The sequence below is a fragment of the Haemorhous mexicanus genome, chromosome 9 (assembly GCF_027477595.1).
Source record: "Haemorhous mexicanus isolate bHaeMex1 chromosome 9, bHaeMex1.pri, whole genome shotgun sequence".
NCBI lineage: Eukaryota > Metazoa > Chordata > Aves > Passeriformes > Fringillidae > Haemorhous > Haemorhous mexicanus.
In genome coordinates, this window is record NC_082349.1 from 21,642,169 (window position 1) to 21,667,445 (window position 25,277).

General features: G+C 38.4%; 1 protein-coding gene across 2 annotated transcripts in view; it reads right to left on the bottom strand.

Annotated features, from left to right (window-relative positions):
* The window catches only part of NR5A2 (nuclear receptor subfamily 5 group A member 2), an 88,967-nt gene that overhangs the window by 12,031 nt on the left and 51,659 nt on the right, over positions 1-25,277 (bottom strand). For both annotated transcript variants that reach the window (XM_059854452.1, XM_059854453.1), the window contains exon 7: positions 15,590-15,737. In XM_059854452.1, coding sequence (XP_059710435.1) covers positions 15,590-15,737 — 148 coding nt within the window. The remainder of the gene's footprint in view (positions 1-15,589; positions 15,738-25,277) is intronic.

The window sequence follows — 25,277 nt, forward strand, 5'->3', positions numbered from 1 at the left end:
AAATCTCTCTGTACTAATCTTGTAGTCACTTCACAAAACAGTTTTTAATCCCAAATTTGCATTTGATTTTCAGTCAGGAACTTTTGTGGTTTTTGCAAAGTTTTCCTATTCCATTAGAATAAGATATGAGGTACAGTTTGTTCAGGTGGCAAGTCCAGACTATGAATAAACCAATGTTATCATATGAAAGAGAATTAAACAGGCAGATCCAAGTGGGGATATATTAAGCCAAATTTAAGCTCCAGTAGTTGAATTTAGCCTGTACTAGATGTCTGGTTTGCCTCAGGATATATTCAGCTTTCCAGCTAATCGACTGAGGAAAACTGCCTCAGGTATGATAAAATTTACAAGAGAGCTCAGTCGAATAGCTCTTGTTATAAATACTAGCTTAAAGGCATTCTTCTGGTCTCTGGGATCAGAACCGTATTTGCATTTAATTATTATATTTCAAACTTTTTCAACTTGGCTAAAAATATTAGACCAGCCAGTTTGGGTTATATCATGATAGTGCTTTCCAGATAATGGTTGAATTTCGTACCAGATTTTTATTACTGGGTGAATATTTTTTGGCTTTATTCTTTTGTTAAATCTAAATTTCCACAGGAGCAAAAATTATTATAATATATTATCCTTGAGAGAAGGAGAATTAAGCGAAGGTGTTTTAGTGATGTGCTGATCTAAGAGGTACAGCACTCTGCTATGATTTTCTGTCAGCATAATTGACCAATAATTCAGAGTTTTAAGCCTCTTGCACTATTTTCAGACAAGGCTTAGTGTGAGAACTAATTGTCTTTTAGTCATTGATTTCAAAAACTTCTTTTTACGCTTTTCTGAGACTTTTCAAGACATGGTTTCCTAGTTCTGTGTGCCAATATTTGCACTAACAGTTTGAGGTTTTTTTCACTGAACCAACTTGCATCAGTGGAAGCTGATTCTAGTTTAGAAAGAACATGAAAAAGACAATCACCTCTGCCTGTGTAAGGTAGGGGAAGTGAAAATCAGTAATAGAACTATTATCTTTTATAATTGTGCTGAGATAACATAAAATTAAATGCTTTCATTTATTTGCTCAGTAATGAAAGCACTACAGTAGGAACAAATACATGATGCCTGTTATCCAAACACTTGAATTCTACTATTCTTAAGAGGTGGACTCTACTTTAGGCAGTTGCAGTTATTTTCTATGTAAATGTAGCTGCAGACGGCTCACAAGACTTTGATTGTACACTGAAAGTGGTGCTGTTTCAATCCCCTGTCAAATTAGCACTGACAAAAAGAACCACACTGGCTTAGCTGAAAAGAGCCAATGAGTTTGGTAATGTCACGCACAGGAGTGTACCAGTCACCAGATCACTGTCACACCTGACTGCAGCAGCCCATGAATTCACTTAAACGTGCCAAGGAGTACTGCCAGTATTGCCTTCATGGACAATGAACACAACTAAAGGAGATAATTTTCAGCTGCAATATTTCAGAACACAGTGTTTCTGACATTTGATCTGAGAGGGAGTTGCAAATTTCACTTTTTTCTGTCCCAGATGTCTGAGCTTAGTTGTGGAAATGGTTTGGCAAATGGGATGACAGAAGCCCAAATAGGGACACCTCCAACTACACTGCAAGTGTCATTGTTGCCTGTAGAAAAGAGTGGAGAGGCACCCAGTGTGTGTCAAAAGAGCTTTTGGACCATTTTTGCAAAGGTTTAGATGTGTTCTTCATCCTTATTTCTTAACTTTTAAACACACAGTTTTGAAATCTAAAGAAAAGCCCACCTGAAAGTCCCTCTGGCAGCATGGTTACTCATCAATCAAACAGGGTAGGGAAGTGAGGAATAGAGCAAATACTCTTACACCTGCATTTCAAACATGCAGATCTTAGGAGAGAGTTTTACTTTTCAGCTGCCTCTGACTTCTTGACAGGAAGTCCTGATCAGAAAGAACTGGACACTCTCAGTGAGGTACTGCCTCAGCACATTTTTAATATTTCAATCACTCAGTAAGAAACAGCAGCAAGAAAACTGCTGCTTTGTGCTCACTGCTCAGCTCAGACTGAAATATTTTGGTCAGATATGGATGAGATGTTTCCATAGACAACATAGTCACAGGCTTAACAGGAGGAGCATGAATTATGGGATTCCAGATCCACACTAGCCAAGAAATTGTGCTTTCCTGTAGCCTTGGAGCTACGGCAGACAGTGGGATAAGCTTTTGGCAGGACACAATTGATGTGCATACACATGTGCATCCTCATGCTTTAGTTTCATGGAAATCCACAGGCTCTCAAATCTAAGGTACTGAGCAGCAACCACTGCATTTACAGCTGTAAATCACCATAGGCTCAAAATGCCAAACTTACCACTAACTCCTGCAGCAGAGCTGCCCACCTGCCCTGCAGGGACTCCTGCCCAGTTGCTGGGGAAATGATCTGAAATGCTGAATGGCCTGGGTTCCTTCAAGGCAGTGCACTCACGTGCTTACTGTTCTTGCCTTTCTTCATTTCCATTTGCTAATTGGAAGTTAATTTGTTCCCAGAGGTAGGCAAGTATTTTTCAACCAAAAATCACACTATTTTTTTCCAAATCTTGTGTTGAAAAGCAGCTCAGTGCTTTTCCCAGTGCACAGTCCTAGGAGCACCTCTGAGTGTAACACAGTGCTGCCTCTTTCAACTCTATCCTATTTGTGTTTAACAGATTGTTGGTCTGTTCACCAGTCAGCTTGCTTTAACTAATAGGATAGACTAGTTCAACAAAGATGAACACAATTCTTACTGCTTCTGTCCAACCAAGTTAAGCACAGCCCAGCAATTTATTTGGATATTAATTTTCTCTGTCAGTACTATATTTAAAAAAATACACAGAAGAGTACAGAAAGTAAAAGTCAAGCCAGATACTTTGGGGAAAAAAAAAATCATATCCTGGAAAACTTGACATAGAATCCAGTGGTGACAAAAATCTTCGATATTTGTTGTTTTCAATTCAGACATTCTTCATTAGAACAAAATAACAGACATCTGTAGGGTACCTTACTGCTGGTGACTATTTAAGAAGGAGGTGCTCTCACAGCATGGTACTTTTTATGTGCACAGTAATGAAAGTTCACTATTGATTTTTCTGTAGCTGCTTGTAACTATTATAGTTGATACATCAATAGAAAAGGAAAGCACAATGTTTCACAGAAGGCAGAAAATCAGAGAATACATGATGCTGTGACAGTAAATCATGGCATAATCTCAAGAATTGATAGATGGTTACTGCTAACTTGAAACCCATGGCTTTCTCTGAAAAGACTAACCTATAATCGTCCAATATGTTCTAACAGACTGACTGCCCATAATAGTGGTAAAGGACACAACACAATGTTTCATTTCCAGAATAATGGTTTCCCCAAACCAGGTGGTTGTGGTGGAATTTGTTTTGTGTGTTACCACAAAGGAGGGAGAAAGAGTGGTGGGAATGCCATTTAGACTAATAGTTACAGGTTGTAGGAAAAAGACATTTTTCTCAGAAAAGAGCACAGAAGAGTTTTGTTTAAAAAATAAAAGAGGAAGAGAAGTTGTCATTAATTTTTAACTTGCAAAAGTCTGCAGTTAGTTGAAAAGGAAATGCAAAAGAGCTGATTATTCTTGAGATCAAAATATTGGAGGTGTTTTGTCAAGAAAGGCAAATGCAGAGAAAATACATTTACTGTAGCTGTTTCCAGTTCCACAGGATCCTGAAAGGGAGCCAAAGGCACGTAAGTAATGAAAGCTCTTTTAAGTGTCTGCTTCTCTCTGCTGCACTTTTGAGGGGCATAACAATCTCTGAATTTTCCAGTATGCCTAGTGAATTTTTAACAGGAAAGTTCTTAATTGCTTTGTTCCCTCTTTACTCCCTGGCTCATCTCTATAGCTTCATCTATGGTTTTAATTAATCGTGAGGGTCTTTTTTCCTGTCTCAAAACAGAAAGTGAGGAAGTACCGCCCGTAAGAGGTGGCCAGCTGGAGCACAGTGTGCCATCTGGATGACACTGCTCCCACAGTCACCTCTCACAATGTTCCTCTCTGGAAGATATTTTCATTGTGCAGCATTGTCTTCCAGCACCTTTTTAGGGCATGTGAGTGTGATACCTGCCCTTTTCACCTTTGCTGGTGACTCCATTCTTTAAAGACAAATGTGTCCCAAATAGGATGGTCCTAGACAAGAGGAAAGGACTTTCTCAAACTACCACCCATCCAACCTGCCTCAGCCAGGCTTGAAGGACACCTGTCCTGCTTAGGCTGTAGGCTTTCCCCTAGTGAAAGACTGGATAGTGTTTATCTTGTTCCAAGAAGTTTGCTGATCTCTGTTACCATTTTTGGTGTTGGGGAGGAAAGATGCTTCCGCACTCTGTTGTTGTAGTCTTTCTCTTTGCTGAGATGAGACTTTCCTTCACCTGGCAAGCAGAAGTGTTGTGTAATATGTTTATAATACTCAGCAAACCCTCCCAGTACTGAAGATGTTATTAAATGTAGGATTTTCCTTAATAATTTTTGAATAACCTTATAAAGAAGACTCTTAAACTACTCTTAGGATGATGTGTAAATTACATTTTTTCAAGCCACATGGACTGTTTTGAGGTTTACTCTTTCAATTTGTCCCATGCTAAATGGCTCTGCACAGGACCAGGGCAATACTAGGAACTCCTGCTCTGAAAGGTTCATCCAGTCTTGGTAGCAGCACTGCCAGAACCTAAGGAATTGCAGTTTTCATTCTCCACCCCTTTCCTGCCAGCATAAATCATTTGGGACGCACTCCAGGCCACAAGCTTGGGAAGGAGTGTTTCTGCACAGTCCCCTTCTGTCGCCCAGTTCAAGATTCCAGCTGTGTTCAAGGCTGGGCCATAAAGTTTGTTTCTGAATTTTCCTTCAGTTTTATTCCTGTTTGCTTCTGTTTCCTCCTTTTCCACCTCTGGCTTGGCTTTGATCACAGTCCCATGGTTTCTCTTTCCTTCCTGGCCTTTTCCCCCTATTTTCATGATTCCTATCTCAAGCCCTCCAGTCTCTCTCTGTTCCTCTGGTCCACACCACGGCTGTCCCTTCTTTTCATCAATCACTCCTGGTTCCTGATCTGCCCAGATATCCTCTTCTCTTCCACTCTTCTCCCATCCCTCTTGCAGAACCTTTTTTTCACCTGTGATTTCTTTTCATTGTTCCTTACAGCATTTCCCCTCTCTATTTTAATTCCCTTGTTCCTTTAGAGTATTTCACCTCTTTATTTTAATTCCCTCAGAGACAGACTTTGCTTTTGTTTCTTATTCAGTGCTCAATCTTGCACAAGCAGCACAGGGGTAGGAGAAAGAGGGAAATTTGCCACAGTCTACAGTGCATCTCCAGTAAATGGCCAACATTACCCATGTATAAACTCAGGTAAGAGCCTCTGCAATATATTTTTTTAACTAGAAATACATGAGGCAGTTTTCAGTCTATGTATTCTGGTTTTAAAAGTATTTAATAAGTTGTCTGTTACTACTGCAAAGTTAATCTCATTCAGTGAAACATTTAAGATTATGTTCAAATTAAGACTATAGGGTAATATTATTGGCTCCAAGATTTAGGATATTCATTCACTTATCTGTATTTTAATATATAACCATTTATTCCCATGTTCTGCTAAGTACTTGACTAACAAAAGTAGTCACTGATGTTAAGGATTTCTGCCAACAGCAGCTGAAAAGATTCTATGTAATACTGTATTTCCTTTGTTAACTATATAATACATTTAAACTTGCAACTTAAACATCTAAAAATGGTAAGGAATTGTAAAAGTATTCCAAAAGTAGAGACACCTATAAATGTGGGTTACATGCAGGTAATTTTTCCCCCTTATTGGAGGTGTTTAAAAGCCATCCTTACTAGTATTCTATAAACATAATGGGGAAAAAGTGCAGAGCACACTGATTGGGCTATTCTGAAATCCCCACTGTCTCCACACAAAGGCAACAGTACAGAATACAAATATTGCTTGATACCCATGTTTCTAATTACTTGCAAGATTTGTATCTAACAAATATATGACCTAATTTTCTCTCAAGCATCTAATCCTATTGTTATTTCAAAACCTTGTTAAATATGCATTTTAGAAAAAAAGGACATGAAAAGGAAAAGTACTTGCGGAAGATGGTTAATCTTTTTTCCAGGGCTTGCAGCTGTCAGACAAGCAGACAACATAACCAAGTAATGAACAGACTGAATCAAATTCATGCCTCAAATAATATCATTGTACTCTACAGTTACATGAGGTATGAATTTGCAGCATTCATTGCATTTAATGAAATAAAATCAGGAACAAATCAACAGCAATTATTAACTTTCCTCTATAATTTAGTGCAGTTTATTCAAAAAACTCAATCAGCCATGAAACAGAAGGCTTTCTCTGGGATTCCTGGAAGATTTTTATCATTCACTACTCCTACATGCAGGGCTGAGATGAATGATTAAAATTTTATTTATTAAAAAATATTAGTTTAATTTTGAATTGTTCCTCATAACCCCAGAATTTGTATTTTATTCCTTTTATATTACATGCTTTTTTTCCCCCAAAACCATTGATTGTAGATTTCATTAAGACAGATACCTGGCTACTGTCCTACTTTCTTTCATACTGCCTGCACTTGTGTGCCACCTGCATAGGAGGATGGACTAAAATCTGTCAGCTCACTGAAATAATGTTCTTAGGAGCAAAACATTGTTTGTCAAAGGCATCACTCTATATATCATTTAACATCTTAAAGATATTTAGGGACTGATTTTTAATTGTTTGGCTTTGTTATGGGTTTCGACAGGTAAGAGAAATGAATATGTCTTTGTTTTTGTTTTTCCATAAAGAAATAAAAGCCAGGGGAAAAAAAAACCAAAACCACAACACTTTTTTCTGCATGTACTAAATACACTTATAAAATAGTCCCTCAAAAGATGAATTGTCAAAGTTTTAGACCCTGAAAATGCAGCAAGGAACTACTTTCATGCTAAGTGATTTATAAAGGAAAGGATCCAATTTTCTCAAAATTTAATAAAGATATTTTAAATCAGATTAATTTTAAAATTTTGTTTGTTATAAAATCTGCAGAGATTTTAAACTGTGTTGTTCCAATCTGCCTCTACTCTACAAAGTATCTTTTAATACTTTGGATTTTACAACTGTTTACAAAGATAGATAACTATTGCTTTTGTTTACCAGATTGCATAGTTGAGATATTATTTTAAGGACTTCAAAGTAATGGAGTGAGAAGCAGAATTAGAGACAAAAGGGTTGATTTCTCTGTTGAGCAATGCTGTATCCATGAAAGGAGAACGTCCCTCATGAGATTATTCTGAAATGAGGTTTTGTCCATATTCATTTGCTTTTCTTTCCCAGAGGGTTAAAGTAGAAAAGTGGAATAGCTCTTCTAGTGGCAGAGTGGAGTAGCCTGGCTGCTTTCCCTGGGATCCAGAGAAGAATTAAATGTTCCAGGAGCAGGCTGGCTGTTTAACTGTTCTGCTAGCCCTTATAATCTCTAGTAAGAAATGGATCCCTGGTTTCCAAGGCAGTGTGGAACACACAGCAGTGAGGGACTATGTAAGATTGCTGTCAACTGTTCACATTAAAAGTTACCAAATTTTCATTTTTCAAATCCAGAAATATTTGTAAAACCTGAAATTAGAAGGCATGATAAATTTCAACTGCTTGACTATTTAGGGACAAGAAAGGACCCCTATAATCATCATTATTACCTCTTTCAGTCTTCTGCTCACTGCAAGCCATAGGTTTCCATCCAACAGTTGGGCATCAAGTAACTTTTGTAACTTTTTATAACTTTTGACTGAGTTCTGTCATAATAATTTAGAGAAGCACCATCAGATTAAAAGAAGCAGAGCTTTTATTATATCCAGAGATGATCCACTGTCGTCCAAAAGACAGTGACCCTCACCTTGAAATTTGTGTATTCCTAATGCAATTTATCCCAAACTGATATTACAGAGCTAATCCTGCAAATGTATTTTCACTGATTTCCATGGGATGTGCACAGAGGACATTGTTTAGGTGATTAAATTTTTAACAGACACGTGTTGCTTCAGCAGATCACATCTCAGTGCCCCAGCATTTCATCCTCTGGCAGTGGCAAACAGTGCTGCCAGTACCCTTCCTATCTCATTGCTTCCCTGTCTTGGCAACTTTCCTTTCCCTGCCACATTCACTTTCAAGGCCTTGTGGCTGTTCCTGCCTTATTTGACATCAGTCATTCAGTGTCACAAGGTCACCTCCTGCCCTGGACTTGTCCAGAAAGGCATCTCCATTTCCCACCCACCACCTTTTCAGACCAAGTCCTTTTCCACTTTCTCCTTTCTGCCTCTCAGGCTTAATATGCCAGAGCTTTTTGTCCACCTTCTTCATTGTCTTTCAAAACTTTTTTTAGTGACATCTGAGGGAAGCCTGGGCTGGGTGTACTGGGACTGTGCCTGTGGTCCCTGCATTGTCTGCCAGTCAGTACCTGTTCATCAGCACATATGGACGTTGTGTAATTTAAACAATCATTTAAAAATGTCACCTGCTGTTAAGGACTCCTCATCATAAAATTAGGAAATGTTTCCATTGATAAATTTCTCACAGTGAAAGGATCATCCTAGCTAGATGTCTCGTTCTCCATTTTTTTGGGTTCACTCCCAGGCACTCTGCATATGAGACAATAACTTCAAAAAGTCTATTTGAAATGATGCAAAAAACCAATCAGAATCCAAGGGAGCAATTATTTTGTCAGAAATTGGTATGTGGAAAAAGGTAATTTAAAAAATCTTGATTTTATCTATTAGTTAGTTGTCAGCTAATAATAAATTAAGTTTAGTTCTTCCCTTGTTATAAATACATATTGATTAGTTTTAAACTCTGAACTTCAGAATGAGTTATATCTGGTCCTTGCTAAACTGCTCTCTTCACTAAGAAAAATATCCCCAACACCTATTATACTGCACTTAATTAAGACAAGCATCAGCTTTATGTACCTTTATTTGCTTCTGCCAAGTCTCTGTGGTATAAATATTGAGCAGTTGCAACTCTTGAATACTAATCGGTCCTTCCTGCATTCCAAATGATTACATAAAGTTTAGGAAGTGTTTCTCTGCCAGTATGAGCCTCCAGTACATACTTTGGGGGGACATTAGGGTTGAGACAGCCTGAATCAGACAGGTACGCAGTAAGTATTTTTCTAAATTCAGATGTAATGTGGGGAAGCCTGAAAGCTGTGCCAGAGTGCTGTCCAGAACCCCTCAACTGCTGGTTTCCTGGTGTTTACCAGGTGCAATTGTCCAGGCATCCTTGGATAGCAGAATGAGTGAATCTAAGAAAACTTCCAAGGGTCAAAATAAAACCACCTCGTTATTACAGCCCAACTAAACATGTGTTTTATAAACAGCACATATATAACAAGACCTGTTGAGGTCTAACAAGACCTAACTATTTAAGTAAAAATAGTTGTATATTTACAAACTCCCAAAAGTAAAAACAGAGTGACCACTTTGAAGAAGGCATTAAACCCTAAGTACTGTTTGTCCCTGTGAGAGAGAAGTCATCTGTAATGACAAGTCCATGCCTGGATAAGCTCTCCATTAGTGACTTGCACTGGCTTGCCAAGGAAGACTGTCATGAAATGCTTCTCACTTCAAATTCACAGCGCCTACTTCATCTTTATCTGCAATCAAGATCTAAGTGCAAAATTTGCCAGGTTATATCTTTATATCTGTAGCACTTAGTTGTCTATAATTCTGCATGAATTGATTCTTGTCTAATTTTCTGGTCTGCTTTCCTGTTTTCCTTTCAGTTTGATAAAACCCCTGCTTCACTAATTTCATCCTCCTATTAGATTTGTTTGTGTGCTCTTAACTATCATAATTAGTACAAAAATTTAGTCAGTGTTCCCTGTTATATTACCTCCAGCTGATGCTTATCCTCTTATTTTCCTCTCTGCATAAGTATGATATTAAACCCTCAGCAAAAGTATGGAAGTGAAAGTATTGACAACCTCATGTTTCATCATAGTTTGCTGCTGTACTTTTTTAATCTTTTCTGTGTATTTAGACTGGAAGCTCCCTGAGGCAGAGATTCTGCTGGTCTGTAAATCTAATTGAACAATGACTAGATGTTACATCAAGTACATTAAAAAGTGCCATAGCTATTCTTTTCAGTTGCAGATTGCTGTGTAACTGCACTGATGTGAGCTGCTGCACCAGGTGGAACAGAGCACAGGCAGGCTTTGTGCTGCTGCTCCCCAAGTGCGTGTTTGAAGGGAACACCTTCTAGACTTGTGAGTGCTGGGGGTAGAGTCTGCCTTGAATATGCTTCATTTCAGCCTTTTACATCTGCATTAGGATCTTAACAGGCACATTTATTTCCATATGTGCAAATGGTGGGGCCTAGGACTTCAAATACCTCCTCCCATCTCATCTCTGACAGTTTACAGAGACTAAAAGCAAGGAAAGATTCCTTTTCTAATATTCCTCTTAACTTGCTAATATTCCTCTCATTTTTACAGAAATGAGAACGGAGTGTTGCAGATCTAGATGAACTTCTGCTGAATTTTCTGCCTAAGACTGTGGTTTATTTTGCTGGCTTTTTTTCTGTTGCTTAAGCAAGAGCCCATTGTTTGATGTCCACCACAATTAAACGTTTATTATTTGTGCTGGACCCTCTTGTCTCATGTTAAGTGGGATGTGAGATCAATAGTGGCTCTGCAATTATTTGTCCATTGATAAAGCCTTCATTTCTCAAATGAATACATTTGTCTGTGTCCTGACAGTGATAAGGGAGCAGTAGCAGTCAGCTGCTGCCTAGTCCAGCATTTAGCTCCACAGCCAACGAGTGCCTGGACCCAGGTCAAACTATGTCTAACTTTTTCTTACTGGCATTTCACTTTACAAACTGCTCTGATGGGACTTGGAAAAATCATCCTTGCTGAGTTCACATAATAAAAAGTAGCAGGACAAATGGGAAGTTTTTGTAAAGAGAAAACAATGACTGATTTCAGGTTAAATGACCAGTCCGTAAAGCTACTGGATGGTAAAGTGAAGATGACAGAAAACTTAATACTAATTTGGTTCTTCAAGCATCATTTAAATTTAGTAATTTGTCAAATTTAATTGATCAAAATTTCTTTTGTTTTTTTGTTTTTGATAGGAAGCAAATTTTGACTCAAATAAAAAAGAGTGAAATTCTCTTGGCTTTAGTGAGTTCAAAATTGCATCTCCCAGTGGAGCATATGAATCTATTTCAGCCCCAGAATTAGACAATTCAACAGCACATGTGGGATGATTTGTTTGCTTTTTAAAATTAGTTTTATTTCTAATTCTGATTTATGACAAGGAAAGAAAGGCATTTCCCAACTAATGTCAAATTGGTAATGAAAATTCAAAGAGCTTGATAAACTGACACATTTGCTTTTTTTATCCATAATGTTTCTTGATTCAAGCCAGCAGTTATTAAAGACAAATAATTTGTATTTAGTTTTTGGTCTACTTTTTGATAATGTGTACAGTGTACAGTACTGTGTACTGGGAATATGCTATAGAAAAATTAGGTGTATTTTTACTCTGGGATTAGGGTGAAGAATTCACATTATCCTCAATTTAGCCAACTTTCAGAAAGCTAGAAATGTATTTGGTAGCAAATCTGATAAACAGTTACAGAACTGTGTGATCAGCATCTTTCTCAGATGTTTGCACTCCATGTGTTGGACATGAGCTCATCAAGTAGTGTTAAAAGTAGGTTTAACACTCAAATCAGTCAAAGATTTCTTTATTTTTTCTGATTTTTGCAATTTGTGCCTGGCCACTAACTTCCCATCAATGGTGTGACTACAATTGCTGCATTATTGTATCCATGTTGGTTCTTCTTCATTGGAGGAAACCTGTCAAGTGCAACTAAGAAGTTGAGAAATCCGTACTTGCATATCTCTTGAGCTGCTGGGTGGGTTTATTTTTTGGTGGGTTTTTTTGTTTTTGTTGGTTTGTTTTTTGTTTTTTGTTATCCACCTATCTTTAGACTGAAAAAAAAAATCAGTGGGCATACCTGAGTTAAATTATGGTTTGCCGCCCTAAGGTGGAATTTAGGAGAGAATATCTCTATATGTGAAATCACAGAAATGATGCCCCAGAAAACAGACTTTCTTTGGGGTTTGCAAATATAATGTAAACATCAGCCAAAGAAGGGTTGGCAAGGGGAACTGCAATGGAAGACTTTTATGTACAGAGAGGAAAGAACTAGCTACCTGTAAAGACATTTGCTTTTTACAACTGAGAGAGAGAATTAAAAAATTACGTAGTTCTACATATTTAACTCTTCTGTAACACTGAACTAAAGAGACATCACACTTAAGAGACTATTTACCAACCTATTCTGCCTTATTGAATAGTGGCTGAGTAAACTGTACTGTTCTGTAGTTGGCAGTATTGGTCAGAGGGTCCCAGCCAGAGCAGGTGGTCCTGGAGAAAGGACCGGCACTCCTGTGCCTGGGGTCCTACTCATCGAGGTGGGCCATGCAGTGTGACTGCAGGAGGAGTTGTGTGCTGCCAGCCACAACAGCTACACATAATATACAACTGGCTAAGCCTCAGCAGCATCTTCTTTAATGCTGCCAAAAATCAAAAGGATTTTCCTGTATAAACCCTTTGCAAATCCTTACGAGTAGATAACGAACAATTACCTCTTTAGTTTAAAATCTTGCAAGCAAAACTGATAAAGTTTAATTCTATTTTGAAAAATTATTCCAAGTACTTTGGGTTTTAATCATGGCTTTACTGTTAGTTTGCTAAGATAATCACTTCTGAAATGTTAAGAAAAAGGCAGAGACCAAATTCTTTGCCCTAAAGGAGATAGATAGCTGTCTTTTGGATAGACAGATAGGATGGTACAGCCATGAATACCAAACAGCTTTATAAAGCACTCTCATATCTATACAGTTATAAAAAACCAAACAACCTCTCAATAAATTAATTCTGTGGATTATTGACTTCATATTGCCTTGGAGAGGCTTTATAGCAAACATTTACTTTTCAATCAAGCACTGGACTAAAGAACAATAGTAAAAGGTTTCATTGGCTTGGTTAACACTCATATGAACATTCTCAGAAATGTAAAAAGGCTATGTCTTGAAGCACTTTTTATTCCATTAAACATTACAGGGCCAGATTGTCAACAGATGAGGTTTTTGAAATATTTTTTTTATTAAGTGATACATTATTGGCATTAGGACAGTTTTCTGCAGAGATGCCTAAGAGATGTAGATATGTGCTAAATGCACCTAGATACTGAGGTACAATAATTGCTCCCAGTTATTTATGTAGAATTTGATGCTTAGCTACTTCTGACAGCCCTGCTGAATGCCCACCAGCATTGTTAGACACTTCAATGTCTTCTAAACCTGACTTGCTCTTAGACTCTGAGGTGTCTTTTTAATTTCAGCTACATGATTCATATGTTCTTTTGGGCAAAAACTTAAGTGCTAAGCTGGAAGGGGTATCTGTGTTTTTCAATCTTGTCATCATTCTAATTAAGTATTTGCGTCTGTCCTGTGGGTCAAGTAGTAACATCTTTACATTGTACTCTTTGCAGTGTAACATCTAGCTGTGACTATTAGCAAATGGAATTCTGCAGTATGCTAAATAATGAACTGATCAATTTCAAAGGTGTCAGACCTGTCTGAGCTACATCACTTTTACATGCAAGTGGTGTGAATTCAGGGTTCCTATTAGCAGCAAAATTAGCTTGTTTTATAGTAGCATAAATGAGAGAAAAACTGGCTAACCTGGCTTGGTACAAGTTTGCAGGTTATTCCTGCCCAAGTGCTTCAGAAGTTGAGCACAGTACCTGTCAGAAATAGAAGAGCTAGAGGTGTGAGAATAATTCGTAAATCAGTGAAAAGTACCAGAACAGCTGATGAAAATCATTAAATAAAAACCCTCCTAAATGTGAGAATTTTCCAAATGCACTTCATTTATTCAGCTAATTTAAAATGTTTCTGAACTGACATGAATTCTCTAAATATTTTATAAGAAGAAAGCTACAGGCTTTATTTGTGCCACTGTATAATGACTGAAAAACCTACTTATGAGGAATTGGGAAATATGAATTCTTGTTATCCATCAGATTAATTCATAAAACATAATTTCTGCAACAGATGGTTTGCTTTTGGTGCTCTGAATCTAAGATATTCAAGCAATGAAGCCCTGAATACAAAATGTTAATAGTTACCAAGGAAATCCATCATCTCTTCCTAGGATTCAAAATGGACATACCTCAGAATGATCCATTCCGTTAGCATCATTCTAATTTCATTATAATTTGTAAAATCTTTTCTATCTTCTGCATGTTCTGTCCCCTGTACCTCTGAAGTACTGGTGTTTTATCTTCCCTGCATTTAAAGGGAACTTTATCTAAAATTTTCTCAAGCAGGTTCAAATTCTATAACACCCAGGAGGGACATATTTAAGACTGTAATTGAGATCTACAGTGTGATCAAAAGTGTCTCTTTTAGTCTACTTGCAACTGTTTCACAATAATTTATTTTTAGAATTTCATTAATTTACGGAATTTTTTAAAACCTGAAAATGAAAGGAAAGCATTACTAATTGTCACCACTGCTGATATCTTTCATTGTGTCCTTGGCTCACATACTCTCTATGTAGACAAAAACACCTTTTCAGTAAAACAGGAGGTTTTGCTATGGAGGCATGGCTGGGCCTGACCTTATTTATGTTTTCAAGTTTCTCCTTTGAACTGTCTGCCAGAAAAAAGCTGCTCACTTGGGCAAAGTTCATTTCGACCAGCTTTACAACAAAGTGCAAACCTGAGACAGAGGACAGGCAGAAAAATCTCTTCCCATGAAGTCAATAGGAATCCATCTCCCTAAGATCTTTTTTATTCTTGGCACCAGTGATTTTTCTCAGCTGATTTATTGGAGGGCACTGGCTTAACTAATTTGTCTTGCATAGGTATCTTTCCCATTCAGTCCTCTCCACTAGTACAAAACAATCTTCCCTTTAAAGGTTATTTCCTAGCCAGATCTGTCCTAAAGCTATTATCATTAATTTGCACTTTAGGAGTTCCTTTCACTTTTAAAAAACTATGAGATACATTCCTGATTTATGGGTTACAGTGTGTCAGCCATCATATGCAAAGAAGATTGTTTATACTTACCACAGACGCCCTTGAATAAAAGGGAAATTTCAACCATATCCCCAGTTCATGTGCTTTACATAACTGTGCTCAGTATCATAGAAGAACATGGCAATCTCTATTTTCCACTGTTCTCTAGGATGTCTAATATAATTTTATCCTTGTTCTGGAAAATTCAGTTTTCACATACCAAAACACAGAAGGTTTACAATACTCCAGGAAATTCCATAGGTTTTAGGAGTAATTTCCATGGAAAAACACTTTTAATCCTTATATATAATTTCCATGCAACTGATAATTAAAAATTATCCTCAGATTACTGTGAAACTCATTAAACATATTTCAAAATTGTGTGTTTCACGAAAAATTGAAGAAAAGCAAAATATTTTCAATGTTTTTTAGAAAAACCAGTAAGTATGAAGATGAGAGTATACCTACCTAAACTAAACAGCACCAGGAATTTGAGACAGACAAATTCTCGTAGGTCAAACTGCAGCGAACGAAGCTTTGCTACCAGTTCTTGTGCATGGCTCATAAGATTGTTGAGGGTGGCTCCAGCTTGGGATGCTATTACAGAATAATCCACCTGTAAAAGAGAATGATATTCCTATCTGGTTGTCATGTCCACACTTTAGGATGTTTCAAGCAATAGTATGCAACCAGGATACTCCTGGATGTAGAAATCGCTCTTAATTTAATGATGTTACCAAGTTAAGATGATTTTATGTATAAACCAATTTTAACCCAATGGTATATATTGAAAATAACATTAAACCATATATCTTAATGGTATCTGACATCACTGTGAATGCTGGTTTGTCTGTATTAGCTTTTTTAGAAGCTTTAAATAGATGCCTATGACACTGTTAGCTGTCTACATCTCAGTTTTGCTCCTTTGGTGACTCCTGTTCTCATTGTAATAGTATGATCCTGCAGAGAACAACTGATGGAGTGAGCTTTGTGCCTACCCTGGCTGTATTGCTCCAGAGGGACACAATGATATTCATGGGAAACAGTCCTGTGTCCAGAACTTGGCCAGAAATGTCGGTGTATTCCCACAGGAAACAGAGGTATTGTCTGGGTGGTTGCTGTTCTCCTCAGCTACACAAAATCCCTGTCTTTGTTGGAGTTGATTGGAACTCGTTCTGGCAAGTGCTGCCCTGCAGGGGAAGGAGTGGTGGCAGGTGTGTGACAATCCAGCTGCCCTCACACTGTCCCCAGCAGTGACCGCAGTGCACAGAGCTCCTTCTCCTGGGCTGGGGACACAAGTGGTGCTGGCCTCTGCTGCCCTGGGCATGCTGTCCCTTGTTCTCGGGGCAGGCTGACCTGCCTGGGAGCTTTCCTTGTACTCAGAGATCCAGTGGAGGGCTGGAGTTAATACACTAATTCAAAAAGGGAAAATTCACAGGCACAGGATACTTAAGGTCTGTCATTGCTGACTCATCCTTGGGTGATCCATATCACCAATGGCTTGGTGTGGAGCAGGGTGTAACTGCTGTATCAGAACTCGTGTGACCTGAGCAGCAGCTTCAGCTTCAATGCTCAGCCCACTTCTCATCAGAGTGCTCCACGTCCCCTGCAAGTGCCACTGTCCCATGGACATGGCCTGCTGTGCTGCTTGCTCCCCACAGAACCACTCCTGGCCAACTGGCTGAGACCTAAGTGGGTCAGTGGCACATTTTCAAAATGCTCTGGCATTGCCATCACCTGTCTCTTGCAGGAGCCTCCAGAACAACAGGGAAATTGCTAATCATACTTCATTTAAGTGAAGTCTGGCTGTAAGTTACAACTGAGCACAATGGTAAGTGCTTGCTTTGGGTCAGTAATTTGTTTAATGGAATCAGTGCTCTCAGCCCATCTCTAAGGTTTCCCACAATAAAGTATTTCATAAGGAATGGAGCGGTATCACCGCAAGAAACAAAGCAATACTGCAAAATTTTGTTTTTCCAGGCTCTGATTCCTTAAATTCTGTTTTTTTAAAAAACATGTTAGGTAACATGTATTTAGATTGTTTATTTTTTAAAAAATTATTATTTTTTTAAACTACTGAATTGATTTTGCTGAAGTATAAACAGCAGTAAAACTTGGAATACTTCTAACCTGACAAAATTGCAGCAAGGGAAGATAGAAAGATGACTAAAAGAAACTAAAATTAACTTTTCCTGCTAATGACCTTAATATAATCAATAAGTTACTGACTTTTAATAAGAGATTTAATTTATATGTATTCTTATTGCGCCAAACAGTTTGGAGGTAACTGCACAAGAAAATGAGGTTACACTTTTTGAATGGAGGTTAAGAATGACAACACTTTGCAGTGTTGGAGCAGTTAGAGTTGAGTTCATGCTTCAATTAAATCAATGGATTATGCTGAAGAATCCTGTGAGGTAGGTTAATGCTCTCTTTTACACCTGGGGAAACTTGAAGTAGTGACATTAAATTGTTTACTAAGGGCTAAAGAAATTTGTGGCAAAACTGTGATCTGATCTTTGGAAACCCCAGCCTATCTATCTTTCAAAAACTACTTGCTAGTTCATCTCTTATTTATCACTCTTTCTATAGATGCATTTATGCATATTTTTAATGTGTATATATATAAATAATAAGAAAAAATAAAGTAATGTACCTCAAAGAATTTTTACTCCAAGATCAATTTAATGTATTGACATGGTTTCACTACTTTTTATTGAGAAACTGGTCACAATAAATATGAAATTTCATAACTTAACATCTCTTTTGTAATTGTTAAGAGTGGGGGAAAAAGCTCCAAATCCCTTACTGAGCTTTCAATTTGTGGGGAAAATATGCTACTCACTTCATAAGAAGAAGTTAAGATGTCTGAATGTCAAGAATATCAGTGGCCTTAGTGCAGCGATTATGCCATAATGGAAAAACCCAGTAGATGCCTGGATCTCCCAGCATCCCTCTACTGGAGAGCTCTCAGGCAGCCTGCTCCTCTTTCAGGTGCATTTAATATTTGCAGCACCAGCAAATTTGTCTGGGAGGCAAGTCCTCATCTGCCACTCACCAGGAACAGGCTGTATTAAATTTTTATATTTATTGACATTTCATTACCATAATTGACTGCAGTTGGTTCTCTAGTAGAAGGCACAGGGCTGCCTCCTAAGCATGAGAATTGGTCCCTTGAGTAGGATTTGCAATTAAAAACAACGCAGAATGGATTTTTTTTTTAATTGTGTAAATATGATGAGTTGAATTTTCAGCTTTAACTAGAGAATAGTAGGTGTGCAGAAGGCTTTTTTCAAGAGTGAGCAAAATTATGAGTCAGTGGAAAGACGACCCCCAAAGGTGTCAATCAGTTTATACAAAAGCAACTGTGCATGAAAAAGCCTCAGTTAATGTCTGTTCTGAAAAAGTGGTCACATTAAACACTACACTGTTCTGCTTGCTTGGTCCTTTATGCAGAAATTGATACTAAAATGTGTATTAATTCTTTTACCTTCCAACATGATTAAAAGCACTTTTAAAAGACAAAGATTTAACCAGCTTGGATTTTGTAAAAAATGCTCTATTGCATAATGAAGTCTTAGCATTTACTTTATATTGTACATTTTACTTCACATTGTATATTGATTTCATTTAGTAAAATCAAATCCATGACTAAAATATTTTTGCATCCCAATTAATACTGCTACATTTCACATTGATTTTGATGTTGACGATGTTGTCTGGCATTTTTGAAAACAGCAGCTTTGTCAGAGCTTTCACATAGCCTAATTTGGAAGTACAACAATGAACTGAAGTTGTGGCTGCACAAACAGAAGTGTGAATTCCTCCTCTACTCTGGGCTAAAAAATGCTGTGGCTGAAGGCCAAAAATTAAGGGAGCACCTGTATTTTTTTGTTTGTTTGTTTTGCAAATGGTGTTTCATGGTAATTTGAGATTTTTAAAGACAAATGACTGAGCTCAGATAGTAATTTTTCTGGTGGAATCAGGTGGTGGCTTCTGGTATCACCTCCTCTATGCCCACAAAACAGTCTAACACTTAATGGTAGAATTAAGTTCCCTTTTTCTTCTAAAATTAAGGAGTGTTTGATTATTCTAGAGTATGACTGTGGTATCATGGGTAGATATTGTGTGGAACTGCACCATCCCTTTCAATGCTTCAGCAAGCTTGAAATTGTCTCCAGAATATGATTAGAGTGATTTTACTTGTTGATGGTGTTGCCAGGTGCTGACTGTCCCTGAATGCCATTCCTTTCAGCCAGACAGAAATTGGACAAGTAAGGAATAAAGCCTCTGCTGTAGCTCTATTCAGTATGATCTAGCAGTCTAAGGCAGTCCAAGTTAATAAAAGAATGATTTAATATTGGATTTAGTAAATTAGACTGCTGTGAGCCTGGGGTCCAAAGGCAGAGGCAGTGGGTGCCCAGGTGCAGCAAAGGGAGCATCCTGCTCCTCCTGCTCTCTGAGGTGCAACCCTGGCCAGCACCTCTGGCTGCTGGGGGGCTGCTCCCTCAGCCCCTTCTTAGCTTCAAACAGCACTGAAAGCCTGGGCTGGCCCACAGCGACCTGCCCTGGGTCTCTGAGCCCTGACCCTGCTTGAGTGGATGCTCAGTGGGTGGATGAGCCTCATCTCAGAAGCATGCATTCAGTATTTAGCAAAAAAGCTCATTTACTATTGCAACCTTTCCACTCTTTCCTGAGATACAGGTTTCACTGGAAACTGCAGTGGTTATTGAACTCATTTTGAGCTTTTAATATAATTCTTCAATTAAAAACAGCACTTCTGTTACATTTCTTAACAAATAAAAATGGAAAACACTTTGAAGAGGCGCCTACATACAAAATTAAGGAGGTTTCAGAATGGAAAAAACCCACAGATATGCTTGTATCTGCTGGTTATCAGCTTTGGATATATTAATTAAAATTTTGTTGACTTATGCAGCATAAGATGCTTGTCATTTTAATGTGAGACACAATAATAGAAGATAATGAATTAAGTTGCCAGTGGCCCTTTCCCCTAGGATGATATGGTGCTTGATAATTAACTATAATATGCAAATAGTAACACTCCAAAGTACTGCAGAGTACAATAGAATCCATTTCTTTACCAAAGCATTATAATGTACTTTTGTGGGTTTTTTAATTTTGAGATGAGATGATAAAAAAATCACTGCTGTGTTTGATATTCAATAAAGCTGATCAGAAGACAGAAAACCACTGGAAAAAATTTTGTGAATGTCTGGGTGACATCTCACAAGGTTGTGTTAACTCAAACTGCTTCTTCAGGAGCTTGAACCATGTAAGTTCATTCCCCCTTAAGACCCTGTTATTTTACCCAGATTTCTGCTGTACTGTTTAAAATCCTTTCCCACAGTGGGTAGTCAAGACTGGATGTACTCACCTTGGGTCCCATCACTATCACTACTCCAACAGGCAGTTGGGACAGACTCGTGGTGCTTTCTTCAAACTGAGTTTCTGAACAACTTTGTTTTTCATACTGGGCAAGCTTAAAACCAGCTAAGGGATTTTTCATGAGTTTGTGTTGACAGATTAGTTCACTAGCATGGGACTGGTTTGGAGGACTAACAGGCTTGGAGAAATGCTGCCATGCTCCAGGCAAATAACTTTTGTTTTCTTTTTTATATGTAGGAGCCATGTGTATGAAATACAAAAGAAATGTGTTTCCCATGAAGACAACAGAGTTAACGTGTGGAAAATTGAAGAATTCTGCTGTATAAGGATTCATTTCAGGTGCTCTCTCCATGAACCTTGACTGGATCAGGGATTTTAGACTTAAAAATGTAATGCTATGATGGCTTCATGGCAACACAGCAAAGTACATGTGAATTAAGATCAGGTTGTTCATAGGTATGTCCACAGCTACATGAAAGACTCAAAATATGTAACAAATATTTTGAAAAACCTGAATTCAGGGCACTTCATGGTTATAACTGAATTTTGATGTGTTTTACCCAGTTTAACTGAGTACATCTAGTTCATCCCAAAGGAGCAGCCAGCGTAATATCTTCATATATTCATAAGGCCCTTCTAACAACTATCACAACCTTACTTTCCTTTAGGCAGAAACCACTAGAGTAAGGAACTGTGCAAAAAAGCTAATATTGTACTGAATAGTGAAATAATGATTGCTTGATCTTATTTGTATCCTCCATGAATCAAATCCTGTCTTTATTTGCTGATGTAAGGACTTCTAGGATTTGGCCCTCAAATGCCAGCACCTCTTTTGGGCCCACCACAACTATGAAGCCTCACTGACTATAACACAAATTGAATGGGGAAAAGATACTAATTTCCAAAAACATAAGAAGTAATAAGTTTCAACTAGATATCCATGAGCTTTCTATACCTATGAATTGTGGATGTCCTTTGTAGCCACTTCTCTGACATTCTTGTGCCTTTGTACTTCACTGATACTTCTGCAAGGGTGGTCTTTCTTGACAACACCATCAAGATCTCATGCTCTTTCTCTGGTGCTATACTTTAGAATAGAAATCCAGGTGTAAAGATGCATTTGTGTGATGACTTCAACTAAATCAGTAGTTTCAACAATCTCAAAAAAAATCTGAGATTTAGACACATTTTTAATGGTCTTTTTAATTGGAAAGGCTTTGGCCAAGCTCAGCAGAGGGAATATTTGGCAGTAGAGTGCAGGTATGAATAAAAGGAGCAGATGAGGCTGGAATTCACATGTTGTGCATTGACTGTTGCTGGAAAATGCACGAGCAACAATATTTTGTGCAGAGCTTTAGCATCTACCTTGTGTGTGCTAGGTCTTAGAAGCTGGCAGTGTATTGGTCTTGTAGAAGATACAAGAGGGAAGTGCTGAAGTTGGAGGAATTAAAATTCTATAATTAGAAATGGTCTGTTAAAATTACATGCCACATGGCAAGCCTACAAAACTCAGCATGTGGAGAGCATATTGGCAATGATTTACAATTAACCACCACATCGCAAATCACTCCTTAGCTGTTTTCTATTATGAAATTTTGAGAGTTGTAAAATGCATTTGTGCTACTTTATTTCCTTTTGAAATGGTAATTGCTACTGCTGAGGGGCAGTACTTAGTGCAGAAAATGAAGTGTGCAGCACAGGGAGGAACTTGTTTCTGAGGAACTGCTGAGGAATTGTAATGATCTGAAAAAAGTGCTTTCTTGAAACACATACACACAAAAGAGCTTCATTTATGAAACCCCAAATAAATAACAAAATAAAATAAAACACAGTCTCTTTTTATACAAGGGCCAGAGCTTACAAGTTTGTTGCTGACTGCACTTTTCCCCCATCAAAGTGGGAACAGTGGATTGACACTGAGTAAAACCCATAAGTCAGTGGCTTGAGGGAAATGCAGATATATGGAAATGTGATAGGAGTGCCCTAAAGTAATGGGTTTTGAGCCAGTGTGTTTGAAAATTGTCAAGTGTTCTTCTAACTACTAAGCCCCTTTTAGATACCTAGTACAGCACTGACAGTGGTACCTCCCTGGGGACCTGGATAAAGTTTGGCTTTTGTGTCTGAGGAACAGAGGCTGTGCAGTCTAAGTGGAGAGAGCAGGTATGTTTTAATTAAGTGATGGTAAGTTCCCCCCTTACAGCTTCCACCTTGATGGTGATTTGTAAAAAGGACAGTGTTTATGAGTAGCTTTTATGGAGGGATATATTAAGGAAAGCGAGGAGTGAGGCTTCTCAGGTCTTAAATTTGCTAACTTGTGACAATAAGCTTGATCTCTCAGGTAATAAAGTTGGCAATCTAGCTCAGGTCCTCAGTTTAAAGTTATTATCTTTGAAAGCCAGGTGATTGACTGTAATTTTGCTCATAGTGCTTTGTTGGTAGCAGAAATAAAAACATCTACAGCACTTTTCATCAGAAGTGTCAGAGTGCTTTCCACACCTTAATCAACTAATTTTTATGAAATGGTGGCATGGTTTTTTCCCTGTCTCTTCTGTGGGAACTGAAAGGGTCAGGACAGTAATCAGAAAGCATGCAGGAATGGTACTCTAGCAAAGACTCATAATGCCCAGGTCTAGAAGTGTGGCTTCCCAGAATTATTTTACAGTTTTTACAGAGGATACAGACACAGTTTAATTGTCCTTTCATAAATACATTTGAACAGATGTTGTGTCTAGGAGTGCAACAGTCTGAGTTAATGCTTCCAAGATGGTCCACCTTGACAGTTAGGAAAAGAGATAGTTGTATTGGATCAACAAGTCTAAAAAAAAGTAACTCACTACTGAACATGGATGTGCAAAAGCAGTGCACAGCAGCTGAAGCCAGGAATGGATCAGGATGGGTGATGCAGAAGTACCATCCATGTCCATGTCCACTGCCATGGAGTGATAATGTTAAAATAGGGTTCACCTGTACTTGAATCTTGCAAGGGATGTTGAATTGCTAGTCTGGGATAAACCAGGAAACTGTGGGACTGCAGCTGGATTCAGATGGTGATTTTGTGGCAGCAAGCACAGACCAGGCTGAGGTTCCCAGTGCCACCTTTGCCTCAGTCTGTCCTAACAAGATATCCTGGGCTCTGTGTATTGCGTCGGGGCTCAAGGAGGAGGAGAGTTATGAGCACTGGGTGTAAATTGTTAAAAAAAAAAGACTTCATAGGAGAACCAAGGAAAAGCTTTCTTCCCATGGAGATTGTCAGGCAGTGGTAAAGCTTTCTTCCCATGGAGATTGTCAGGCAGTGGTACTGGCTGCACATGAAGTTCTGCAGTTTCTATTCTTGTATGTATTCAAAGCCCAACTGGACAAAGCCCTGAGAAATCTGGTTTGAGCAGGGGTTTGGACTGGTCCTTAAAATTCCTTCCAGTCTGGATTATCATGTGATTTTAAGATTTCTAGCTTTGGCAATTCTAGATATTTTTAAACTTCTGCTTAGCTAACCCAGCCTTGTCCATCTAAATAAAAGAGTTTCTTCAAGGAATGATTTTTACCCATGAAAATAATTTGAAAAGATGCTGGTTTAAAGTAAATGCTTTTGATGCATTAATTGCCTACAAGTCATGTAGTGGCACAGCGCTGGCACTGCTGCAGCACCTCGACTAGCAGCAGCCTTTGTGTGAAACGTGTGCCGTGCACAGCCCAGCGGGGCAGACACCTGCTCCTGGAAGCAATCTGGCTTTTCACCAAGCAGCCAGTGGGGCCAGAGCTGAGTGGAACTGGGACAAAGCAGGGGCTTTAGAGGGAGATTTCAGAACCAGCAGCCAGAGACTCTGTAATTCAGGTCTAGCGTCTCCCTGTTTCTCAAACAGAATCCATGGTACATCCATGGGAGTATGTTCTGCAGCTGTTAGGAATTGTGAAATGGGAAAAAGGACTGACTGTAGAGTTCTTGTTGCTGTTGGAGTGATATTGCTCCTGCTCTTAGCCTAAGTGCAAGGAGGAAAGTAAAGAAGATGATGGGAGACTCGGGTGCTTGCACCAACTTCAAAATGACAAATTTTGGCATAGTAAAGGGAAATTGGATTGAAGGAAGGATGTGTTAAAACTACTTTACAAACATGGGCAAAAATGAATGCAGTCATTCCAACATAGCCAGGTTTTAACCTAGTTGGAGACTGCCTGCAAATGCACAGCTTTCCAGGCCAGCTGCTGATTTGCAAGCGGTACATTTAATAAGCATCCTGCTACCTGTTGTCCAGCAGTGAAGAAACGCTCTGCTTGCCTTGAGATCATGTACAGCTGGGGTTTTTATTTTTAAGAAAAGAAAAAAGTGGCTAATGAGGTAAAAATTACTACTGTGGGAAAATGGGGACAATGGCTAGAATTTAAGGGTAGTTAGATACCTCTAATGATTTCAGTGGGACTTAGGCCCTCAGTACCGTTAGAACAGTGCTAATCACATAACAAAGGAGAGAGTAATTTAGCAGTTCTCTCAGGAACAGAAGCCTGTCAATGTACTTATAGCTTTATAAACAAGCATCGTTGTGTGGTAAATGAAATAATTTCCAGTAAAATTGTCTATATTGCAGAGCATGAAATGGAAAGGGAATCAGTCATTTTCTCAATTGCACCAATATAAATCTTGGTATAAATTACCAAGAGTAATGCAACTAAATTAATTTTTGCTAATGCAATTAGGGAGTGCAATGGTATCTGAGATAGGTTAGTGGCTTTCCATGAAGGGAAAGTTCCATAG